This window comes from Caretta caretta, chromosome 12 (genome assembly GCF_965140235.1).
Source record: "Caretta caretta isolate rCarCar2 chromosome 12, rCarCar1.hap1, whole genome shotgun sequence".
NCBI classification, from domain to species: Eukaryota; Metazoa; Chordata; order Testudines; family Cheloniidae; genus Caretta; species Caretta caretta.
In genome coordinates this window covers 2,745,906-2,769,407 of record NC_134217.1, presented here as the reverse complement: position 1 = coordinate 2,769,407, position 23,502 = coordinate 2,745,906, and the positions used below count along the sequence as shown (strand labels likewise).

General features: G+C 53.4%; 1 protein-coding gene across 4 annotated transcripts in view; it reads left to right on the top strand.

Annotated features, from left to right (window-relative positions):
- Positions 1-3,144: 3,144 nt before the first annotated feature.
- Positions 3,145-23,502, top strand: part of RIPOR1 (RHO family interacting cell polarization regulator 1) — a 118,465-nt gene continuing 98,107 nt past the window's right edge. Inside the window, exons 1-2 of one of the 4 annotated variants that reach the window (XM_048816420.2) lie at positions 3,145-3,327; positions 8,299-8,398. In XM_048816420.2, coding sequence (XP_048672377.1) covers positions 8,383-8,398 — 16 coding nt within the window. In that variant the 5' untranslated portion in view covers positions 3,145-3,327; positions 8,299-8,382. Of the gene's footprint in view, positions 3,328-3,348; positions 3,528-8,298; positions 8,399-22,003; positions 22,029-23,502 lie in introns of those variants that run through there. The other 3 variants (XM_048816422.2, XM_048816424.2, XM_048816421.2) reach the window with 3 other exon arrangements.

Here is a 23,502-nt window from a genome sequence, read left to right as displayed (position 1 = left end):
TCTCCCTACAATGTGCATGGTAATCTTGGTGGGCCATTTCCAGCACAATGTTCTAGTCCTGCCTCTGCCACTGCTGTGGTGTGTGATGTCCCGTCCCATGCTGTGTGACATGGGGCCTGTGAATGGAAAGCTCTCCATGGGAGGCTGTGCCATGCCTGCAGCCCCAGGGTGGTTCAGAGCAGGTGGTTTTGCCTGGTTGAAGGCATTTGCACCAGAGCAGCGTGGGAGGGATTTGCTCACCGTGGATAGGCAGCAGCCAGACTACTTGAGATATCCCTGCTCCTCTGGGGTTAAAACAGCCTGGCCCAGATTTGTTCTGAGAGGAGCATGGGCAAGTGCTCCAGTGAGGAGCAAAGCCACCAGGGTCAGGTCAGCCTGGAAAGCCCCCAGGAAGTTTAGCTCCTTCTGAGAATGCCTCAAAACATGTGAAAGGTTTCCTTTCCGTCCCCACGTCCGCCCATGAGCTCCCCACCCGAACAGCTCCTTGAGACACAGGACAAGAGCCAGCACAGTGCACAGAAGACGTGCTTTGAAATCTTAGGAACATGGTAGCTGCTGGTCCCAACTTTATCAGCTACAGGCAGGGCTTTCCTGGGGCATTTCTAATCTGAAGTGTAAAGGTGGGTGCGGTTCAGATCAGGGGGTTGTCCAGCCCATAATGTGCACATCTGGACTGAGGACGACTCCCCAGAAAATAAAAATGTTTGCCGTTGTGGATGGCAATTCCATGCCCCATGGAGCAGAGATGAAAGAGAGGCCGGTATGTTTATGGCAGTCCTGCTGTTCTAGCTGAGATCTGGAAGAGGCTCGGAATATAACAAGAGAAAACACATGGAAATACTCTGACCTTTTCCCACACACTGCTGGGCTCTGAAATGACAGGGAGCTCAGAAGAAGGCCTGGGAGTCATTGTGAATAGGGCATGCTGAAGATGTCTGCCTGAGGCACAGCCCTAGCTAAACACTCAGAGGATACACAATGGGTGAGGGGGCAAAATAGTGAACCGTGGGACATGTCCCGAGAAAGAGAGAGTGAAGGCTGAAAAGCTCCAGCGTAGCAAGGAAGATGGAGGGGGTTGGTCGTCGGGGGAAGACTAGGAGTCAGGAGACCTAGATTCTCTTCCAGGCTCTGCCATGGATCCACTATGGGAACGTGGCAGGTCTTTTCCCTGGTTGTTGCCTCGGGTTCCCCATCTGTGCATTGGGGAGGTTCTACAATTCATTATTGTCAGTAAAGCATGTTAGGGGGCAGTAACAAGGAACAGGGTGTGAAAGGTATTAAACCATGTCTACGTTCACCCTCATCATAACAGCTCCCAAAGGGACAGGACCTCCTTGCTGATGGACCACCAGCCGGACTGATCTGTAGCTGGGTCCCTGAGACGGGCTAGCTGGATGAGCAGTCTGTGTCTGCCATTGCCAGTCTTACTGCACCACCAGAACCTCTGGTGCCCATGTGATCACTGGCTGCCTTGGGAAATGCACTTTGCAATTCGTTCTTCCAACCTAGCCATACGTCCATACCCGGACAGCCACCCCCACCAAACCAGTGCTGCTGGAGTGGATTCAGGGTCAGCTATGACTGTCCTCCTGGCCAATATGAACCATGTTTGTTAAAATGGGTGAGCTAACACTGTTTAACCATGACCCCTTGTCCTAGCCCAGACGTGCTGGATACTATGAGTGGCCAGGGCACAGGGAACCATAGACTGACATACTGTTGTGATGTACAGGTCACACAGGCACTGTGTGAAATACAGACACTTTGGGGAGTTCCAGGAACAGTGATACTGAATCAATGCGAGACTGGGTCACCATCCACAGGACCAGTCATCTCCGATCAGACCACTGGGCCATGGAAGTTGGTGGATTTGCTTCTAGCCAGGAGGCTAACTCAGTGGTTCAGTTTTTTTTCAGGTCCGTAAGCAACTGAACTGACTTTGGCCAGGCATAAAACAATCATAGAATATCAGGATTGGAAGGGACCTCAGGAGGTCATCTAGTCCAACCCCCTGCTCAAAGCAAGACCAATCCCCAATTTTTGGCCCAGATGCCTAAATGGCCCCCTCAAGGACTGAACTCACAACCCTGGGTTTAGCAGGCCAATGCTTGAACCACTAAACTAGCCCTCCCCCTCAACAACCCAACCTGTGGTCGGAAGCCAAGCCTGGGAGGCTGAGGTTAGCCAGTGGGGCTGCCTGAGCAGAGATAAAAGCACTCATACTGCACCTGGCTAGCTGAGCAGTGCTGGGCACAAGTCTCTCTTGGTCTCCTCTGGCAAGTGTTTATGCCCTAAAACCAGATACATGATTACCCCTAAAACCAGAGTTGTTCCAATTGGCCCTTCATAGGGCATGCTACCACCCCTGTGACCAGGCCAGCCCCCCAGGGCCCACAGGAACAGACTCCGGCTCCCTCCCCTGTGGCTGGACCGGTACCACAGGGCCCACAGGAACAGACTCTGGCTACCTCCCCTTTGGCTGGGCCAGCCCCACAGGGCCCATGGGAACAGACTCTGGCTACCTCCCCTGTGACCAGGCTGGCCCCGCAGGGAACACGGGAACAGACTCTGACTCCGTCCCCCATGGCAGGGCCCACAGGGACAGGCTCCAGCTCCCTCCCCCATGGCAGGGCCCACAGGAGTAACAAGTGGCAGACCTGTCTCTTAGTCGAGTTGGTGGCTCTGACTGTGAGACACGCAGGGAGCTGGTGAGATGAGACAGGAGCTATTTCTACAGAGTCACTTCTCAAGGTAGAACTGTACTTTACTGCAGCTGGGGGCTGAGCCCTGGCCCCCGTTTAAAGCCCTTCTGTTAACTCATGGAGGTGAGCTTCTTAGCAGGAGGCCAGGGAGGGTATTTCCTGGGGGTGGCTGGGTGAGCCTGCTTTGCTCCTGTTCTCCAGGTTGGAGGGGTGACCCTACAGCTGTGGAGGGTTTGCAGAGCCTTGCAGGGACCAGCAGCTCTTGCTCACGGGGCCCTGACACACCCAGCAAAAGGACTGGGAGCAAGAAGGCGAGGGGGACAGAGAAAGGAAGGTGCTGGCCCTTTAAGGTGGGGCTGCTGAAGCTGCTCTGTGGGAGGTGGAGCAGTTAATGGGAGGCAGGACCTAAGTGTCCCCTGCTTAAGGCAGCTCTTCAAACCAGCCCAGCTTGGCCGGGGAGGGGGCGGCTCGGGCAGCTCCTGGTAAAGCAGGAGGCTGCTGGCTGCAAGCTGAGGGCTGGCCGGGGAAGGAGCCGCAGGGAGCAAAGGCAGCTGCTCTGAGGGGGTCGCAGCTGCCTGAGTTTTGGAAGAAGTGGCATGTCCAGCTCCTGGAGCCCCTGGGATTGGTGAGTCCGTCCGTGACTTCTTGTCTATGGCCCCAGTGACTTGAAAGCACCGAGACTCCCTCACGCTCCAGGGCCAAGCCATGGCTGGTGCAATTCGAAGTGGCTGCGGCGGGGTGTGAGTTCTGATTTGGGAGTCCCCTTGTCACTTGGAAACCTGCCGAGCTTTTCCCTGGGGCACGACCCTTTGCAGCCGGGACACGGTGAGCACCCAGCAGCCTCTGGCTGCGCCATCTCCCCTGCTCTGGGGGCTCCTCCAGCAGAAGGGTTTCCCCAGGCTCCCGCTAAGGGCTCTCCCAGGAAGGCGCCGTCTTGTCACCCGGCGGGGCTGCTGGCGGCTGCTGGGGAAGGCGGGGGCGCACGACAGGGCCAGCTGGCCCCTGCGCTGCCCGGGGGCCCCGGCAGTGCCAGGCCCGGCAGTGCCAGGCCCCGGCGCGGGCGCTGCGCCCTGCTGCTCGGGAGGAAACGCGTCTTGATGTCGGCGGCTGCCCTGGTTGTGAGGGGCAGGGTGGGGACCGCGGACAATGTGCCGGCGGCTTCCTCCTGCCTCTGTGGCCGCTGGCCGGGCCGGGGTCATGCGGTCACGGCCTGGCCCAGGGGGCCCACGGGCGGCCCCTCGGGGCGCTGCGCGGTTACTGTTCGCCAGAGGAAGTCGCTCGGCAGCTCCGGGATGCCCCGCTCGGCCCGGGGCTCAGCCCGCCCTGCCCGGGCTGCGGGGCCGCCTGGTGTCCGCTCCCTGGCCGCCCACGGGCGGCGCCGCCGGGCGCTGCTCCCGGGGAGGGGGCGGTGCGATGCGGGCACTCGAGGGAGCTCCCCCAGCACGTGAGAGAAGTGGCGGGGCTCTGAGCCCACCCCTGAGCAGAGGCCGCCTGGGCATCCCCTCCCCAGGCACCCCTGCCCCGCCAGCTGCTGCAGCGTGTCCCCTTAGCAGAGCTGCTCGGAAGAGGGGCCAGGAGAAGTCGGGGCCATGTGGGGAACGGGCGCCTTCTCAGTAGGGCAGGCCCAGCCTCTCAAAGGCAACCTGCAGCCCGCAGCCCAGAAAGCAACCTGCAAAGGAAAACAATGGGGCTCTTGCCTTTCCCAGAGGCGTGGGGACAGGCGGCGGGGAAGGCTTTCTGTGCTGCTTTTCTCTGCTCTCTTGCATTAGACATTCAGGTCTCATCTCCCCTGCTGACCCTGGAGGACTCTCTGGAGCCCTGGGAGGATGAGGACATCCCAGACCCCCAGAGCTGACCTCGAACTGCGTGGGGCAGCGTTTCTTAGCAGACGGTTTCAAACACCGGGATTGCTTTGTTTACACCTATATAACTCAAATGCCTAATAAATAGCTGAGAGAAAAGCCCTCTTTGGAGGGGAATTGCAAAACGCTGGCCCCTTCTGTTCAGGGCTCAGACAGTTCTCAGATACCTGGGCTGTCGGGGAAACCTTCAGCAACACCAGGACAGATTTCACCTTCCTGACGCTTCTTGGATAAATCGCAAACAAGAAAAATTGCATTTTGGAAGAGTCCCTTCAGGTGCCTTCGCCTTTCAGAGAAAAACGAAACCGTGACAAGCTAGACTGGTTTCCCTTAGCAGCCCCTGTACAATTCCAAACTTTCCTGTCCCTGCTGGCGTACGCACCCTCTCGTCCGTGCTGGGGCCGTAAGAGCAAGCAACCCGTGCCGGGCCCCTCGGAACTGCCTTTCGTCAGCATCAGAGTCTGCTTAATTGGGGCCAGGGACGCAGCTTCTGGATAAACAGGTCCTTTAGACGAACAGTTGTCTTAGGGTCCCTCAGCACTGTGGCCATCCTCTCTCTAGGCCAAACACCAGCTGCTCACGCCCACGTGGGACAGCTTCGTCTGCTGAGCGTTCGGGGCCAGCCGGGGTGGGGAGAGGGTGCAGTGGAGTTGCTCAGGTGCTGGAGGTGCCCTCGCTTCTCCTATGGGCACTGGAGAGAGGGGCCCAGGTAGGTGCCCATGGGGGGGATCTTTGGGCGAGGAGGAGCGTATGCATTCCTGCTCCTCCTTTCGAGAGGTGGGAAGGGATGGAGAGTTTGGTGGATAAAGGGCTGGCGGGGGGAGCTGGCTGTGGCAGGATCTATGGGGTGAATGGCAAAGGGGGGTGGAGAGGCAACGAGGAGGGACCCAGCGCACAAGGAGAGAGGTGGGGACTGGGAAGATCCAGCTGGGAATGCAGGGCTGAGGGGGGCAGCTGCGGGGCTGATCTGCGGGCACGGTACCCGGTGTCTGAGTGTGGCTGGCACGTGCCTTTGCCCATCTGCTTGGGAGTGAGGGAACGTCCCTCCTCCATTGTGAGGGTCCTGCCGGGGGAGCAGCTGCAGGATCTTCCAGCTAGTTGTGGTGTCAGGGAAGGGGTAGGGGGCTGTTTCCCCAGCCTGAGCCCTGCTGTCCTGCCACTGCCAGCTCCCGGCCGCTTCCTGCTGCCGGGGCGAAGCCTGGCACAGCAAAGCCAAGGACACTTGGGCTGGAGGCTTCTTTCCATCACCCAGAGGGCAGCTTGCGCTTGAGCAGGATCTACCATGCCAGCTCCTTGCTGGACCTGCCCTCGCAATTCACTGCTCCCCAAAGTCCTGTGTACAAATCCTCCAACCCCCTGCAGCCGTGGCCTGGCCCAGTGTGGAGCTCCGAGACTGCACTTACACCAAGGCAAATGTGCTGCCCCACCTGCCGGGGAGGTCGTGACTCTTCCCAGGATGAAGGGCCATTTCCCCCTCGTCACCAGAGGGACATCAATGGTACATGAGCCTGGCTCTGCCCAGGCTTGGCCAGCCAATGGCTGAAAACCCGCCCGGCTCAGGGCTGCTGCTTTGCCAAGCCATGAGGAACCCCCTCCCCTGTGTCAGGGCAGTTTTCTTCCAACTGCCAGAGCCTCTAGCCTGGTGCTTCCTTGGCTATGTTTGTGTTCACCGAGACTCGAAATACTCCTCGGGAAGGTGCCTGTGGCTTCGGTTCACATCCTGAGTAGCTTCGTCTGCATGTTGTGTGAGCGTTCAGCAAAGGACAGTTGAGTGAGTCACTCCAGGGCTTGTGGCCACCCCACCCACCACGCTGGGTTTCTCTCTGCAAACTCTCCACACCTTCCTCCATACCCATTGTGCCCTCCGGGGCTCCCTGGTCTCTCCCCCACGGTGGCCGACCCCTGTCTCGGAGGGCTGCAGAATAAGAGGGTCTGTGTTCATGGCCTTCCCTGGGTAACCAAGAGACCGCAACTTGGGTGTCCCCTCTCCATGGTATCTGATGTGCCCCCCATTCTGATGGCTCCCACTGCCCCAGAGCAGCTGGTTGTTCTTTGTAAAACAGTAGCCAGTGAACTTAAATGTTGGGTGTCATTAGGCTCCAGAGTGAACATGCCTTTGCAATGAACATGGGCAGTTTGCAGTGCACAGAGCTGTAGCTCTCCTCTTAGGGTATGTCTACACTACAAAATTAGGTCAAATTTATAGAAGTCAATTTTTAGAAAGCGATTTTACACAGTCGATTGCGTGCGTCCCCACTAAGCGCATTAAGTCGGCAGAGTGCGTCCACAGTACCGAGGCTAGAGTCGACTTTGGGAGCGTTGCATTGGGGGTAGCTATCCCACAGTTCCCGCAGTCTCCGCCGCCCACTGGAATTCTGGGTTGAGCTCCCAATGCCTGATGGGGCAAAAACATTGTCGCGGGTGGTTTTGGGTACATGTCATCAGTTGCCCCTCCCTCCGTGAAAGCAACAGCAGACAATCATTTCGCGCCTTTTTTCCGTGCGGGCCCCATACTGCTGTCAGCAGCCGGTGCAGTAGGATGCTAATTATCGTCATCGAACAACAGCTTCCGCTGCCACTCTGCTCTCCTGCTTGTGCTCTTGTCTCGATAGCAAATTTCTCCATGTTGTCTCTCATGGGCTCCCTCTTCCACTGCCACTCTGCTCTCATGAATCCACCTCACAGGTTGTCAGCCACCGCTTCCGCGGCCACTCTGCTCTCCCAGTGGTCTCGCAGGGCCGCTTCCGTGGCCACTCTGCTCGGCTGCTCTTGTCTCGCCATAAAACGGCTTTGAGCGTGCAGCCCGCTCAGCTGTTGTGTCCTGGCAGTGGACGGTGCAGTAGGTCTGCAAACCATCATCACTGAATGACCGCTTCTGCTGGCACTCTGCTCTCCTGCAGACGCCAGACCACAGCAAGCATGGAGCCCGCTCAGCTCACCGCGGCAGTTATGAGCATTGTAAACACCTCGCGCGTTATCGTGTGGTACCTGCAGAACCAGAACCTGCAAAAGCAGGCAAGGAGGCGATGGCAGCGCGGGGATGAGGACATGGACACAGACTTCTCTCAAAGCATGGGCCCCGGCAATTTAGCCATCCTGGTGGATGGTGGAGAGTCGCCTTGTTTACTCCCCTGCCCCACCTCCAGCGCGAGGAAGACTTGCTGTTTCAGCTCCTGACACCACCAGCCTGTTTGCACCCAACAGCCTCCACTGGGCAACGCCAGCCCATGCTCTGCCATGCCCCCCGAGCCCCCTGCAGTGTCCAGCCCTGACCCACTGGCCGCTCACAGAAGCTCCCAGCTGCGATGGCCCCCCAGCACACTGTGCGCTGTTCCAGTTTCTTTGGGTCAGCTGAGCTCGGCCCCAGGCTTAGGGTAACCAGACAGCAAGTGTGAAAAATCGGGGTAGGGGGTGGGGGGTAATAGGAGCCTATATAAGAAAAAGCCCCAAATATCGGGACTGTCCGTATAAAATCAGGACATCTGGTCACCCTACCCAGGATGCCAGCATTGAGATGGACTATAGTGAAAATAATCAGTGCTAAGACTTCAGAGATGGCACCTTGGGATAATGGTGGGCACAGAGTGGTTACATACAAAACAAAAGGTATCATGTTTCCTGGAGTCTCAGCTTAACTTGGCACTGGGGCACTCTGTGGCATGATGCCATCCCTGCTGTCTCTCTCTTTACTCCTGGTGCTGCGTATGGCTTTTCCCCACTGGCTTCTCTCCTAGGTGGCTGTTTGAAGAAGTCCCCGGCCCGTGGAGTGGGTGGCAGAGGGAGGCTCTCCATTTGCATGGTGCTGGCGAAAGCAGGACATGACAGCAAACACAGGTAGGGACACAGGAGTCGGACCAGTGGGGGTCTCTAGCTAACAGAGCTGACCTGGGAGGCAGCCCAAGGAAGTGCAGCCCACGTGCTTGCAGACCTAGAGCCAGACCGCCGCCCCGACGGCTGCTCCTGGGTCCCTGTGCTGCCTGCGTGATGCCCCCCAGCCAGGCACAGGGAGCTGCCTCGGGCCAAGCAGGCAAGGAGCAGAGATTGCCTGAGTATGGTACGGTGGCGCCCGCTGTGCGGCGAATGGCTCCCTGGCTGCGCTGCCTGTTGCAGTCCCATTGATGGGATAACTGACCGAGAGATGTTTCAGCGGGTTGTCAGAACCCCATAGGCTGCTCCGAGCCCTGGCTTCGCCCTGTCTAGGCACCTTCTCCTCTTGGGCGTGGGGCCATCTCAAAACCTGCCCTGCTGCATGGGCCATGCTTATCGCAGCTGTTGGTCGTTTATTAACCCCGCATGAACTACAAACAGAGCAAGGGGATCATGGGACTGTCTCCTCCCCCCCCGCCACCCCCAGAGTGTGTGATCACCGGCAGGCAGCGTGAGCAATGCAGGGGCTAGGACTGTCCTTTCCCAGCGTCTCTGGGCACTTCTCTCAGGCCCAACCCTTCACCCTGGCTCCATTCCAGGCCAGGCCCCGTCTCTGGGTCCAGCTGGGTACACTGGGTTTCAGCACCATCTTCTCCGCACTGACCCCTCGCAGACATACACCAACCTCTGCGGTTTCTTCTCCCTCCCTCCCGCTCCCCTCCCCCAGCCAGATGGCAGGGGTGCAGCTGCTGGTTCAAGATAAGACTGTGCAGGGACGTGCCAGCCACAGCTGGTCTCCTGCATCCCGAGCCCAAGGGGATCCTGCCTGCCAGGATCTCTGGGCAGGGCTCTCTTGCTGGCTGACTGCCCCAGGCCCTGCCGACAGAGCTCCTGCTCTTTGCACCGTGCTTGGTGCAGCATGCACCAGGGCAGAACCCACCTGTCTCTCTGGCTCCCCTGCCATCTCTGGGTAGGCAGGGGTCTTTCAGGCCCAGGCAGCGGTTGCATGGCTGGGAGGGATCACTCACGAGACCCCAGGTGGGGTGTCAAAAGCCAGTGGGGAGTGGAGCCTTCGGCTCAGAGCTGGAGGTGGCTGGAGCTGTCAGCTTTCCCCCGCACTTTCTGGGCTTGCGGGGGGTGCTCGGGCCTCTCGGGCCCAGCTGTGGTTTGTGATGTCACCATGCCACATTGCTCTGAACCGCTAGACTTGGCAGCCGTTGCTGGCACCCTGCCTGCTGAGTTTCTGGCTCTGACTGGTCACAGTCCAGGCTCCAGCTACACTGAGAGGAGGACCAGGCTTTCCTAGGGGCCCAGGAGTGCCCCCCTGTGGGGCTTAAGAGGGGGCAAGAGGAATGGCAGGAGAGCTCCCTCAGGGGGGACAGACAATGTCCCAGCTGGAGCAGAGCGTGGAGTCTGTCACAGGAGGCCTGGCCAAGGGGACAGGCAGGGCAAATACACTGAGCATGAGGCACATAGGAGCTGCCAGACTGGGTCAGATCCTGGGTGCAGCCTAGTATCCTATCTCCAGCCGGGACTGGCACCAGCTGCTGCAGGGGAAGGTGTAAAAACCCCACAATAGGAGGTGCTGAATAATCCACATCACACATGGACCCCTCCTCATCTCTAGTGGACAGAGATTGGCTCAAGCCATGAAGCAGGAGGGTCAATATCCTCTGTCATCGTTACGTATGATCACCCTGGCTAGTTGTATTAGCTGTATCAATGCCTCAGTCCTATTTCGATTCTCGTTAAGTTCCTGGCTGCAATGACTTCATGTGGCAGTGAGTTCCACTGGCTAATTACGTGTTGAGGGCAGGGAGATTTCCTTTTATTGATGTTTGAATTTCCTACCTTTCAATTTCATTGAATACACCCTTGTTCTGAGACTGGGAGAATAGCTGCTCCCCATCTACTTCCTCTATTCCAGTCAGCATTTTTTGGATTCCATTGTGGCCCCTCTTCTCATTTCTAAGGCTTTGTCTTTACTGGAACTTCGTCGGCAAAACTTTTGTCATTCAGGGGTGTTAAATCTCCCCCTGCCCCGAATGACAAAAGTTTTACTGACAAACACCCATGTGAACAGCGCTTTGTCGACAGGAGCGCTCTGCCGCTCATGGGAGGTGGAAGTTTTTTGTTGGCGGAAGAGCTCTCTCCCGCCAACAAACAGCAGCTACACTACGCACCTTTTAGTGGCGCGGCAGTGTAGACAAAGCCTTAGATAACCATCCTAGTCTCTTCAACCTGTCTTCATAGGAGAGCTTTTCTGGACTCTTGATTACACTTGTTACCCTTCTCTGAACCTCCTGCAGGGACATGGTGACCAGTACTGCACAAACTGTTTGGATGTGGCTGCCTGCTGATTTATATTCAGACATTAGAATGGGTTTGGGTTTGGAAAGAGGGGACTGGTTCATAGAATATTAGGGTTGGAAGGGACCTCAGGAGGTCATCTAGTCCAACCCCCTGCTCAAAGCAGGACCAATCCCCAATTTTTTCCCCCAGATCCCTAAATGGCCCTCTGAAGGATTGAACTCACAACCCTGGGTTTAGCAGGCCAATGCGCAAACCACTGAGCTATCCCTCCCCCCTTGATATGGGGCTGGAGTCTGCAGCTCAAGGCCCTGCTTGAGGCCCAGGTCTTCTGCCTGTCATCTCAGCACAGAAATGCTCTGATCGCTCACTGCCTGGAGCTGGCCAGTGTTTTCCCCAGGAATTGAAATTGTGTGTGTGTGTACTATTCAGGGCAGGTGAGGGCCGACAAGGGTTGAGACTGTGAGGGCAAAGGTGGGCTGTATGGCACCATATTAAAAACTGAAAAATGTTTCATGACTATTTTATTAGATTTAACTCAAGTTTTAAAATCATCACAAAAATTAAAGTTGGCTACTCCCTGTACTACAAAAAGAACAGGAGTTCAATAGCTACAACCTTCTTGGTTTCTTCCTGTAATTTTGGTGTCTTCTTGTGTGTCCATTACTTCCAGTCCTTCAGGATTATGCTCATGATCAGGCAGAAGGCGACTTCTTTCAAAACACAAAATTCTATTCAGTGATGAAAAAGAACGCTTGGCTGTAGCTGTTGTGACTGGGAGCCGCAAGAGATGAATTCCTACTTCTTTCATCCCGGGAAACAGCACAAAGATCGGGTCGAGCCACTAGTGATGATAAAAAAGAAGTTGAAGTCAAATCTTCATTTGTTTGTCCTATGATATTCCACTCTGTGTTCAAAATTCTCTACTCTGTCCTGAGCACTTGGCAGCCCCATGGCTGGCAGTGCCTCGCCCCACTCAACTGTCGGTGTTTTATAGAACAGGCATCTGTAAAAGCTACGTAGAGGTCGAGTAGAATCCAGAAATTTCTACTGTAGATTTGTAAAAATCAAGTCTGTGTACTTTTTCAGCTGGCTTAACAAACACTTCTTGTCCCCTTCACTTAAGGAGTCAATATAAATACCTTCATTAGTCAACTTCTGGACTGAATTCTTTGCTTCTTCCCGTACGCTTTTCAGTGGATAGCTCTCGGATTGCTCCAAGGGTAGACAAAGATCTACTACTGTTGTAGCAAAAGCCTGGATGACATTGTTTAATGACCCAAGTGGTTTCAACAGTAGATTTACAAGAGAGAGAATGGCGATAGTCTTCAGCCCTTCTAGCTCTGTCAATCTGTTTCTTCACTTCAGCAGGTGGGTATTGTAGTTTTAAGAACATTTGATAGAGATCCTGTAGCTGTTTGTCTCTGTCTGGGGAATTGGAGCAAATACAGTTGTGTCTTAGAGCTTGGCTGTAGACAATGGATCGTGTGATGTGGTGTGGATGAAAGCTGGAGGCATGTAGGTAAGTATAGCGGTCAGTAGGTTTCCGGTATAGGGTGGTGTTTATGTGATCATTGCTTATTTGCACTGTAGTGTCTAGAAAGTGGATCTCTTGTGTGGACTGGTCCAGGCTGAGGTTGATGGTGGGATTGAAATTGTTGAAATCATGGTGGAATTCTTCAAGGGCTTCTTTTCCATGGGTCTGAATGATGAAGATGTCATCAATGTAGCGCAAGCAGAGTAGGGGCGTTAGGGGACGAGAGCTGAGGAAGCGTTGTTCTAAGTCAGCCATAAAAATGTGGCCATACTGTGGGGCCATGCAGGTACCCATAGCAGTGCTGCTGATTTGAAGGTATACATTGTCCCCAAATGTGAAATAGTTATGGGTAAGGACAAAGTCACAAAGTTCAGCCACCAGGTTTGCCGTGACATTATCGGGGATACTGTTCCTGACGGCCTGTAGTCCATCTTTATGTGGAATGTTGGTGTAGGGGGCTTCTACATCCATAGTGGCTAGGATGGTGTTTTCAGGAAGATCACTGATGGATTGTAGTTTCCTCAGGAAGTCAGTGATGTCTCGAAGATAGCTGGGAGTGCTGGTAGTGTAAGGCCTGAGGACAGAGTCTACATAGCCAGACAATCCTGCTGTCAGGGTGCCAATGCCTGAGATAATGGCATGTCCAGGATTTCCAGGTTTATGGATCTTGGGTAGCAGATAGAATACCCCTGGTTGGGGCTCTAGGGGTGTGTCTGTGTAGATTTGTTCCTGTGCTTCTTCAGAGAGTTTCTTGAGCAGACGGTGTAGTTTCTTTTGGTAACCCTCAGTGGGATCAGAGGGTAATGGCCTGTAGAATGTGGTGTCAGAGAGTTGCCGAGCAGCCTCTTGTTCGTATTCCAACCTATTAATGATGACAACAGCATCTCCTTTGTCAGCCATTTTGATTATGATGTTAGAGTTATTTCTGAGGCTGTGGCTGGCGTTGTGCTCTGTATGGCTGAGGTTATGGGGCAAGTGATGCTGCTTTTCCACTATTTCAGCCCGTGCACGTTGGCAGAAGCAATCTATGTAGAAGTCCAGTCTGTTGTTTCAACCTTCAGGAGGAGTCCACGCAGAATCCTTCTTTTCGTAGCGTTGGTAGGAAGGCCTCTGTGGGTTAGTATGCTGTTCAGTGGTGTGTTGGAAATATTCCTTGAGTTGGAGACGTCGAAAGTAGGATTCTAGGTCACTGCAGAACTGTATCCTGTTCATGGGGGGTGGTGGGGCAGAAGGAGAAGCCCCGAGATAGGACCATCATAGGACCTAACCACATCAGCCACACCATCAGGGGCTTGTTCACCTGCACATCTACCAATGTGATATATGCCATCATGTGCCAGGAATGCCCCTCTGCCATGTACATTGGTCAAACTGGACAGTCTCTATGCAAAAGAATAAATGGACACAAATCTGACATCAAGAATTATAACATTCAAAAACCAGTAGGAGAACACTTCAATCTCCCTGGACACTCAATAACAGACTTAAAAGTGGCAATTCTTCAACAACAAAACTTCAGAAAGACTCTAACGAGAAACTGCAGATTTGGAATTAATTTGCAAACTGCACATCATCTAATTAGGCCTGAATAAGGACTGGGAGTGGATGGGTCACTACAAAAACTAATTTCTCCCTGCTGATATTCACACCTTCTTGTTAACTGTTTGAAATGGGCCACCTTGATCACATTGGCCTCATTAGCACTACAAAAGTGATTTCCACCCCTTCTTGTCAACTGTTGAGAATAGCCCACTTCTAACTTAATTGAATTGGCTCGTTAGCACTGACCCCCCACACTTGGTAAGGCAGCTCCCATCTTTTCAATAAATGCTGTGTATTTATACCTCTCTACTGTATTTTCCACTCCATGCATCTGATGAAGTGGGTTTTAGCCCACGAAAGCTTATGCCCAAATAAATTTGTTTGTCTCTAAGGTGCCACAAGGACTCTTCGTTGTATAAACTGAGTTGTGTCTCCATCATTCTTAACAGCCTCATTAAGTTCTCCAAAAATTGGCTTTGACAGTGACTGGCTTATAAGGCTATCTGCACGTTGTTGCAGTCCAGAGGCATGGTGTTTTGCAGCCTTTTCATATAGGTTGTCAGTATTGGTTTAGCTGATCAGTCTGGCAAACCAAGTTCCTCCACTTTTACTATATAAATTCATGATATGCCCACATCTTGAATACTGCAGGCAGTTCTGGTCACTCCATCTCAAAAAAGATATATTGGAATCGGAAAAAGCACAGAGAAGGGCAACCAAAATGATGAGGGGTGTGGAACGGCTTCCGTACGAGGAGAGATTAAAAAGACTGGGACTTTTCAGCTTGGAAAAGAAATTACTAAGAGGTGATATGCTAGAGGCTTATAAAATCTTGACTGGTGTGGAGAAAGTGAATCAGGAAGTGTTATTTACCCCTTCACATAACACAAGAAACAGGGGTCACCTAATGAAATTAATAGGCAGCAAGTTTAAAACAAACAAAAGGAAATATTTCTTCACACAACACACAGTCACCCATGGAACGTTTTGCCAGGGATGTTGTGAAGGCCAAAATTATACCAGGGTTCAAAAAAGAACTAGGTACGTTCATGGAGGTTAGGTCCATCAATGGCTATTAGTCAGGATGGGCAGGGATGCAACACCATGCTCTGAGTGTTCCTAGCATCTGTTTGCCAGAAGCTGGGAGTGGACAACGGGATGGATCACTCGATGATTCCCTGTTCTGTTCATTCCCTCTGAAGCTCCTGGAATAGTCACTATCGGAAGACAGAATACTGAGCTTGTCAGGGTTCCTTCCCCACTCTGAACTCTAGGGTGCAGATGTGGGGACCCGCATGAAAGCCCCCTGAGCTTATTTCTATCAGCTTAGATTAAAGCCTGGTACGCTGCCACCACCAAACATGTTAAACAAAGAACAGGGAAAGAACCCACTTGGAGACGTCTTCCCCCAAAATATCCCCCCAAGCCTTACACACCCCCTTTCCTGGGGAGGCTTGGGAATAATATCCGAACCGATTGGTTACAAAATGACCAAAGACCCAAACCCCTGGATCTTGGAACCATGGAAAAATCAGTCAGGTTCTTAAAAGAAGGATTTTATTTAAAAAAAAGGAAAGGTAAAAATCATCTCTGTAAAATCAGGATGGAAAATACTTTACAGGGTATCCAGATTCAAAACACAGAGGATCCCCCTCTGGGCAAACCTTAAAGTCACAGAAAATGGGAATAAAGCTCCCTCTTAAAACAGGGAAAATTCACATAAACCAAAAGATAAACTAATCCGCCTTGCTTGGCTCACCTCTACTGGTTGCAATATTGGAGACTTGGATTAGGATGGGTTGGAGAAGATGGATTTCTGTCTGGCCTCTCTCAGTCCCAAGAGAGAACAACCACGTAAACAAAGAATCATAGAATATCAGGGTTGGAAGGGACCTCAGGAGGTCATCTAGTCCAACCCCCTGCTCAAAAGCAGGACCAATCCCCAATTAAATCATCCCAGCCAGAGCTTTGTCAAGCCTGACCTTAAAAACTTCTAAGGAAGGAGATTCTACCACCTCCCTAGGTAACGCATTCCAGTGTTTTACCACCCTCCTAGTGAAAAAGTTTTTCCTAATATCCAACCTAAACCTCCCCCACTGCAACTTGAGACCATTACTCCTTGTCCTGTCCTCTTCTACCACTGAGAATAGTTTAGAACCATCCTCTCTGGAACCCCCTCTCAGGTAGTTGAAAGCAGCTATCAAATCCCCCCTCATTCTTCTCTTCTGCAGACTAAACAATCCCAGTTCCCTCAGCCTCTCCTCATAACTCATGTGTTCCAGACCCCTAATCATTTTTGTTGCCCTTCGCTGGACTCTTTCCAATTTATCCACATCCTTCTTGTAGCGTGGGGCCCAAAACTGGACACAGTACTCCAGATGAGGCCTCACCAATGTCGAATAGAGGGGGACGATCACGTCCCTCGATCTGCTCGCTATGCCCCTACTTATACATCCCAAAATGCCATTGGCCTTCTTGGCAACAAGGGCACACTGCTGACTCATATCCAGCTTCTCGTCCACTGTCACCCCTAGGTCCTTTTCTGCAGAACTGCTGCCTAGCCATTCGGTCCCTAGTCTGTAGCTGTGCATTGGGTTCTTCCGTCCTAAGTGCAGGACCCTGCACTTATCCTTATTGAACCTCATCAGATTTCTTTTGGCCCAATCCTCCAATTTGTCTAGGTCCCTCTGTATCCTATCCCTGCCCTCCAGCGTATCTACCACTCCTCCCAGTTTAGTATCATCCGCAAATTTGCTGAGAGTGCAATCCACACCATCCTCCAGATCATTTATAAAGATATTGAACAAAACCGGCCCCAGGACCGACCCCTGGGGCACTCCACTTGACACCGGCTGCCAACTAGACGTGGAGCCATTGATCACTACCCGTTGAGCCCGACAATCTAGCCAACTTTCTACCCACTTTATAGTGCATTCATCCAGCCCATACTTCTTTAACTTGCTGACAAGAATACTGTGGGAGACCCTGTCAAAAGCTTTGCTAAAGTCAAGAAACAATACATCCACTGCTTTCCCTTCATCCACAGAACCAGTAATCTCATCATAGAAGGCGATTAGATTCGTCAGGCATGACCTTCCCTTGGTGAATCCATGCTGACTGTTCCTGATCACTTTCCTCTCGTGTAAGTGCTTCAGGATTGATTCTTTGAGGACCTGCTCCATGATTTTTCCGGGGACTGAAGTGAGGCTGACTGGCCTGTAGTTCCCAGGATCCTCCTTCTTCCCTTTTTTAAAGATTGGCACTACATTAGCCTTTTTCCAGTCATCTGGGACTTCCCCCGTTCGCCACGAGTTTTCAAAGATAATGGCCAATGGCTCTGCAATCACAGCCGCCAATTCCTTTAGAGCACAACAAAAGCCTCCCCCCAAGATTTGAAAGTATCTTGTCCCCTTATTGGTCCTTTGGGTCAGGTGCCAGCCAGGTTAGCTGAGCTTCTTAACCGTTTACAGGTAACAGGAGGTTGCCTCTGGCCAGGAGGGATTTTATAGCACTGTATACAGAAAGGTGGTTACCCTTCCCTTTATATTTATGACAGAGCTAGATGGACCATTGGTCTGACCCAATATGGCCGTTCTTACATAAAAAATAAGTATAATAATAAAAAAGTTTAGTACAGAAACTCCCCATATAATGACCTCTTGAGACAGCGATGATGTGAGATAAGAACCTTGGCAAATAATGCATTTTAAAAGTCTTGGCCTACTAGGAAACGTATGTTTATGTATGTTTCCCGGTCACAAATCTAGCATTCTGGGGTGCAGTCACTACAGCATAGTCCAATTCTCTGGCCAGCTCCAGAACCTCATCAGATTTCTTTTGGCCCAATCCTCCCCCCGAGGGGGGGTGTACACCTCCCCTGAATTTTCCCAACACCCTCCCCCCAGTTACGTGCAGTGCTGCCAATTTAGTCATTGGTTGAAAATTTGAATTGAAATTGAAACATTAATACACACTTTAAAAGCAGATAAAGTGTATGAGAAAATACTTGTACCTGAGAGAGCATGAAAAGTCTGAGCAAAGACTAGCTTCCTCATACAGCTGTTATTTTTGTCAATGGTGGCACATTTGTTTCGGCTATATTGGCCTACCTAATAATTTGAAATTATTATTTATAAGCAAGGTCTGAATGAGCTCTCCTCTGACAGCTAGTGATGAGCCAGGGGTGCCTGAAAAGGCTTCAGGACCAGATTGTATTTACACAAACTCACTTACTCTACCTAGGTATCCGGCAGACAGAGCTGTGCTGCCCAAGTGATCAATTTTGGCTGGTGTTGGGTTACAAATCACTTAAGTATTAAATGTGGGGTCATGAAATGTTGTTATCCTTATTGTATGAGAAAAGGGCAGCAGAACTGTACTTAGCCTGCCTGGATGAGGGGATCTCCCTCCGTGCTTAATTTGTGCTAGGGCTTGCCAGGGATGAGCCCTGGCACCTCTAAATAGATGGGTCAAGCCCAGGTCCAAAGCCCGTGGAAGGTTTAAGTGCCGCTTTGTAGATAAAGCAAACAGAAGCAGGAAGGAGGTGGGAGATGAAAGCACCTTCCCTAAGCTCTGCTAGTTGATTGAGTGCAAAAATACAAGTTTTCTGAACTGTTTTCTTGGGAAACCTCAGCATGGACTGTTGGCTCCAGCAAGTGGAATACCAGGTGCCAATGCATGGCTTGAGCCCTGTACGAAGGACACCTCTATCCATCTTCCCTGCAGGGGCGGAGCTCAAAGTGCAGCCTAACTGCTAGGGAAACTTGTCTGGGGAGAATGAGTTTCTTTGGCTGGGCACCGGCAGCCACTGGCCTGCTCAATTGGGAGATGCTGGCCCAGAGCATGCCCCTCACCTGTCCCTTTAGTAGTAGTGTTCAGTCATTCGGTCTGCCCGTGTGAATTCTGGGAGGATGGGCCGAGGACACAAGGCTGCCCTCCAACGAGGAAGGGCCACAGAGCCTAGAAAACCAGCTGATTCTGTGGGACAAGGAAGGCTCAGATGGGAACAGGAGTGGCAGGGGTGTCCAAGGTTTAAAATGAAGGAATCGGAGGGGCTCACTGGGCAGAGAACCCTGGATGCCCCTGCTGCTTGGCGAAAGAGGCCATGTAGTCTGTGGATGCTTCCCAGAGCACTCTGCCTGGATGCATGAGATATCCTGGGCATGGAAGTAGGCCTCCCAGTTGCATAGCATCTCCCCAGCGAGTGTCCTCATCTGGGGCTGGTGGGTGGCCATTTTGGCCAGTGCCAGGAGGAGATTGTTAAGGCATTCCCCTGACTTTGTATGGCCACGGACAGGGACTGTGGAGAGGACTAGGTGTGGGGGAAAGTTCAGCCAGAAGCTCAGTGGGAGGAGCTGGAAGAGGGGGCTGCATCCAGCTAGCCATGCCCCAGGGGCTGCTCCCCACGGAAGAGGCGTGTATCAGAGGTGTCTGTGAACTGCCCCAGACACGTGCCCGTGCTCACGGCTCTGTGCAGGAGCCACCAACTAATATCGCCGTGGGACCGGAGGTGAATCAGGGCTGTCCCACGAGGTGCCTCACTCTCCAGGGGTGGTAGCACGTTCCACTGCTTGGGGTCAGGGATGTGAGGGTGAGGCAATCCATGGTATAGAGCACCAAGAGATGGTCTCTGGGCACAGCTTGGAAAGAGGTGGGCTACTCGGCAGGAGTGCTGGGGGCCTCACAGGACAGCAGCCCAGGGATGGTTTCTGGAGGGCCAGGGGATGTGGGTAGAAGCACGCTCTGGCAGGGCCCACTTGAGATATCCCAGAAGGGAGGGAGGCTGAGAGGAGCCAGGGAACAAATCTGCATTTCTCTGCCAATGTGGAGAAATCTGCGGGCCCTTCACCTCAAAGGCCAGGAGGGCAATTGGACATGCATGATCCATTCTACACGTAGCTTCTTCCCAGCCCAAGTGTTTCCATGCTGCTTGTGCAGACCTCAGCAGCAATGCAAAGCTGCAGGATCAGCCCTGGGTGGAAAGCCTGGGAGGTCGACCTCCTGCTTGAGACCGTGTGGTCAGGGGCAATATTGCTTCCCTACCAGTGCAAGCGTTCTGAGCTGGGAGACATCCCTGGCATGCGTGGAGAGCCAGGCTCCCCGGCTGTTTTGCTCCTTGGCCTTGTGCTGGGACTGGCCTAAGCCTGGGTGGGAGCAGTGGGTGCTGACTGCCAGGGATGCTTGCTGCCGAGAGATGCCAGAGCACAGAGCGGTCGCTAATTCGCTGGCACTGCTGCCCCGGGCTGGAGATGAACTGGCCACCTGGTGTCAAAGCCCCTGGTTTGTCACCAGCTCCATGACCCACCCAAGTCCCTTTCACTGGCCCCACTTGGGGCGGAGCAGCCAAAGGCCGGGGAGAGAGGGGGGCTAAGCCACTAGCTGCTATTGTGTGGCTGGACTGCTTCTGGATTCCAGCCAGTCAGTGCCTGGCCTCTCAGGGGGTCTTTATGCTGAAACCCCTGCCGACCCGACCCAATGTGTGCCCCTGTGCTAGCCAGCCTGTTCTTGGAGGAGGGTAAATTACCTACCGTCTGGGGGGGGTTCCCCCAGGAGGGAGGAGAGCAGGAATGTGTCATGGGGTAGGGCAGGTGAGGTCTGCGCTAGCCTGCTGGAGAGCCCTGCTGGGCAGTGCCCGGGATGCCAAAAGCCATTCGCCTCCCACGGTCAGGGGCTCTCTGGCCCATGTGTTTCCCCTGTTGTCGGGTGATGAGCCTGGCCCAGCTGGCGCAGTCGGAGCTGAGAGGAGCTGTGGCTGGGGCAGCCTTCGCCTGTCGCTCGCCCGTTCCTTGCTAGCGGTGTCTGCCTGGCAAGTCCTCCCCAGCCGCTCCTGTCAGCTCTCCACTGCACACTGAGCTCGCAGCCTCCGCCAACCTGCAGCTGGACAGTTTGGCTGGAGCGGGGGGGAAGAGACGTGAGCTCTGGAGTTCCCAGAAAGCCTCTCTTTGCTGTTGATGAATGGACTTCTCTGCACCCAAAGCCTTCTTCCCTCACTCTCCAAGGCCCTGCAGCTCAAGGTCTGTCCATCCATCTGGGAAGGGCTGGACCAGGCTCCATTCACCCCTGTTTCTTGAGGGAGTCCCCTGCCTGCCTCCACTCACTGAAGAGAAAGGGTCTGAGGCTCAGCCCCAGCTCCACCACGGGGATCTCGTATCATCGTGGGAGGGGAGGCCAGTGGATCTGCCCGACAGGCCAGTCGGCGTGGAGAGCTGTGCAGCTGAGTTGAGCTACTGTCCCTTACCAGTGGAGATGCTCGGCTCCAGGAAGATCTTGGCTTCTCATGTCCAGCTATTTGAAGCCATTGGGCGTCCCATTCCGTAGGCAGCCGCCCCTGCTCTGAATCCCAGCGCAGCCAGAGTTATCTGAGTCCCAGCAACAAGGCCGGCTCCTATACTTTTATTTGTAGGTAGCAGGTTTTACTTTCCTAACCAAATGCACCATTGCACGAGCCTTAACGCAGATGCACGCTGCTGGCCGAAGGCCCGCGGGGACCTGTCTGCGCTGCACTGGTCACAGCAGCACAAGCAAACAGAGCAGACTGTGTCGCTCGCACATGCACAGAAACGACTGAGCGCTAAGACGTGGGTCCATCAGCCAGATTCCACCCCACTGACTGCAAAGTAGCCACTCCCGATCTTACCCCACTGCTCAGAGACCGGAGCCTGGCCCTTGAGCTCAAGCTCCTGGGGCCAAATTTCTCTCTGGTGTCGCTCCATGGGCGCCTGTGGAGTGACACTGGGGAGGAATGTGACCACTCCTGTTTATTATTGCAGTATAAAGTTACCCTTTAAAGCTTAGCCAGCTCCGTCGGTGCTGCATAGCATCCTAGAACATTGATCGGTCCCAGGGCCTGCAATATGCCAGCGAGCTATTGTGCTGGCTCTCAGCAGACACGCTCCCAGCTGACAGGCCTGTGTCCTCCTGGGGGTGCGCCAAAGAGTTTCTCTTTGTTTTCTGTTCCCCCATCAGAAGGCTCAAGTCAAACATCTTTCTTGGCAGAGGACCTGGATCAGCAGAGTCTCTCCAGGCCTCAGTCCTGGACTCAGATAGGGGCAGAAACAAACAATTAAAAGATAGGGTTGGAGGGGAGTGGGCAGAGTGACCTGGCTGCTTCTTCTGGATCTCAGTAGGGGTCACTGTCTCCTTTATTCCCCCAGGAGAACAGGCCAGGGACTTTGACCTCTACAGAATCCAGCCGGGGAATGTTTCAAGGTAACAAACTGCTGTCAGAGAGAGAGCGCAGCACCCCCTCCGCATGGCTGGGGGAGGCACTGTGAGCAATAGAGAACCAATAGCAAAGAAGCACTCCAAGAGACTGTCCTCGGAAGCCGTTCTAGGTGGGCACAAGGATCCAGGTGACCTGATAAGCCGATGGGGTTTCTGTTGATGGGGTCTGACTTACTGCTAGCACTGGTTTCATTAGCTCATACATATCAGCTGTGAAAGGCTGGCACCAGATTTCTGTGCCAGCAGCTGGCATCTCAGCCACTTCTCCTTAACATGTGGCTTGCAGGAATATTCTTTGCTGGCTTGGACTTTCATCCCTGCCAATCAAATCCAGGAGACCTATCTGATGCATTTGGTGTGGCTGGAGTGTCTTCCATTAATCTGAGTGGGAATCTCCATGCTAGCCTTCAATTTACAGTCTGCTGGAGAGCCCTGCAGCCATCGGCAATCTTGGGGACTTTAGAACCTTAGATGAACTGGTCTACAGCTTCCTAGGCCAGGCCTGCTCCCTCTGATCAAAGAGGAATATGCTATTCAAGGACAGGAAGAGCCCCGGATGCCCTGCCTACAGAGCTGGATAATCTGGATTCTTGCTTCTCTTTGGTTAGAGCCTTGTTAAAAGGGATTGGAAGCAGAGAAAGCTTCCTGACTGGGAAAAAGGGCAGCTCCAGCTCTGAACCCCGTGTGCTTCTGCCAACATTTCTGGGAAAGATGGAAAAGGAACGAGATCAGGTTGTCGCTTTGCATCTGTAACTATTATAATTGCCCCACAGCAGGAAGAGTCTTCTGGGAGGAAGAAGCTGCCTGGCTTGTGTGGCTGCATGTGCCTTCCCCCTAAACACTGGCTGTATCGCAAGGCAGCGATACAGGAGAAGCGTGTGACTCATCCTGCCACATGCCCCAGCAGGAGGGAATGATAATTATCCGCACACACGCAGCGTGGGCTCCTGAAAGCTGCAGCACGTGATGGGGGTGGGGCGGAGCCCTCCTTCTCTGGAGACCGACAGACTGCGTGCTTGTGCTGGAGGCGTGTGAGTGGTGCACACCTTGTCTGGCACTGCTGCACGCCTGCAATTGGTGCTTTTCCCTGAAAGTCACTGGAGAGTCACGTTGTGGGATTAACAGCGGGACCAGTGCAGTGGGGCTCCTGACTTGTGACCATGTGGCCTCAGGCACATCACTTCACTTCCTGCCCATATTGGCCTTGCTGTCAAGTGGCCTGTCTGCCAAGGCTCAATCAGTTCCTGCTTGTAGGCGCGTGGCGTGACTTGGTTGGGTGGAATTAACACGCATTCTCCAGGGATAGCTCAGTGGTTTGAGCATTGGCCTGCTAAACCCAGGGTTTAATCCTTAAGGGGGCCATTTAGGGATCTGGGGCAAAAATTGGGGATTGGCCCTGCTTTGAGCAGGGGATGACCTCTTGAGGTCCCTTCTAACCCTGATATTCTATGATTCTATG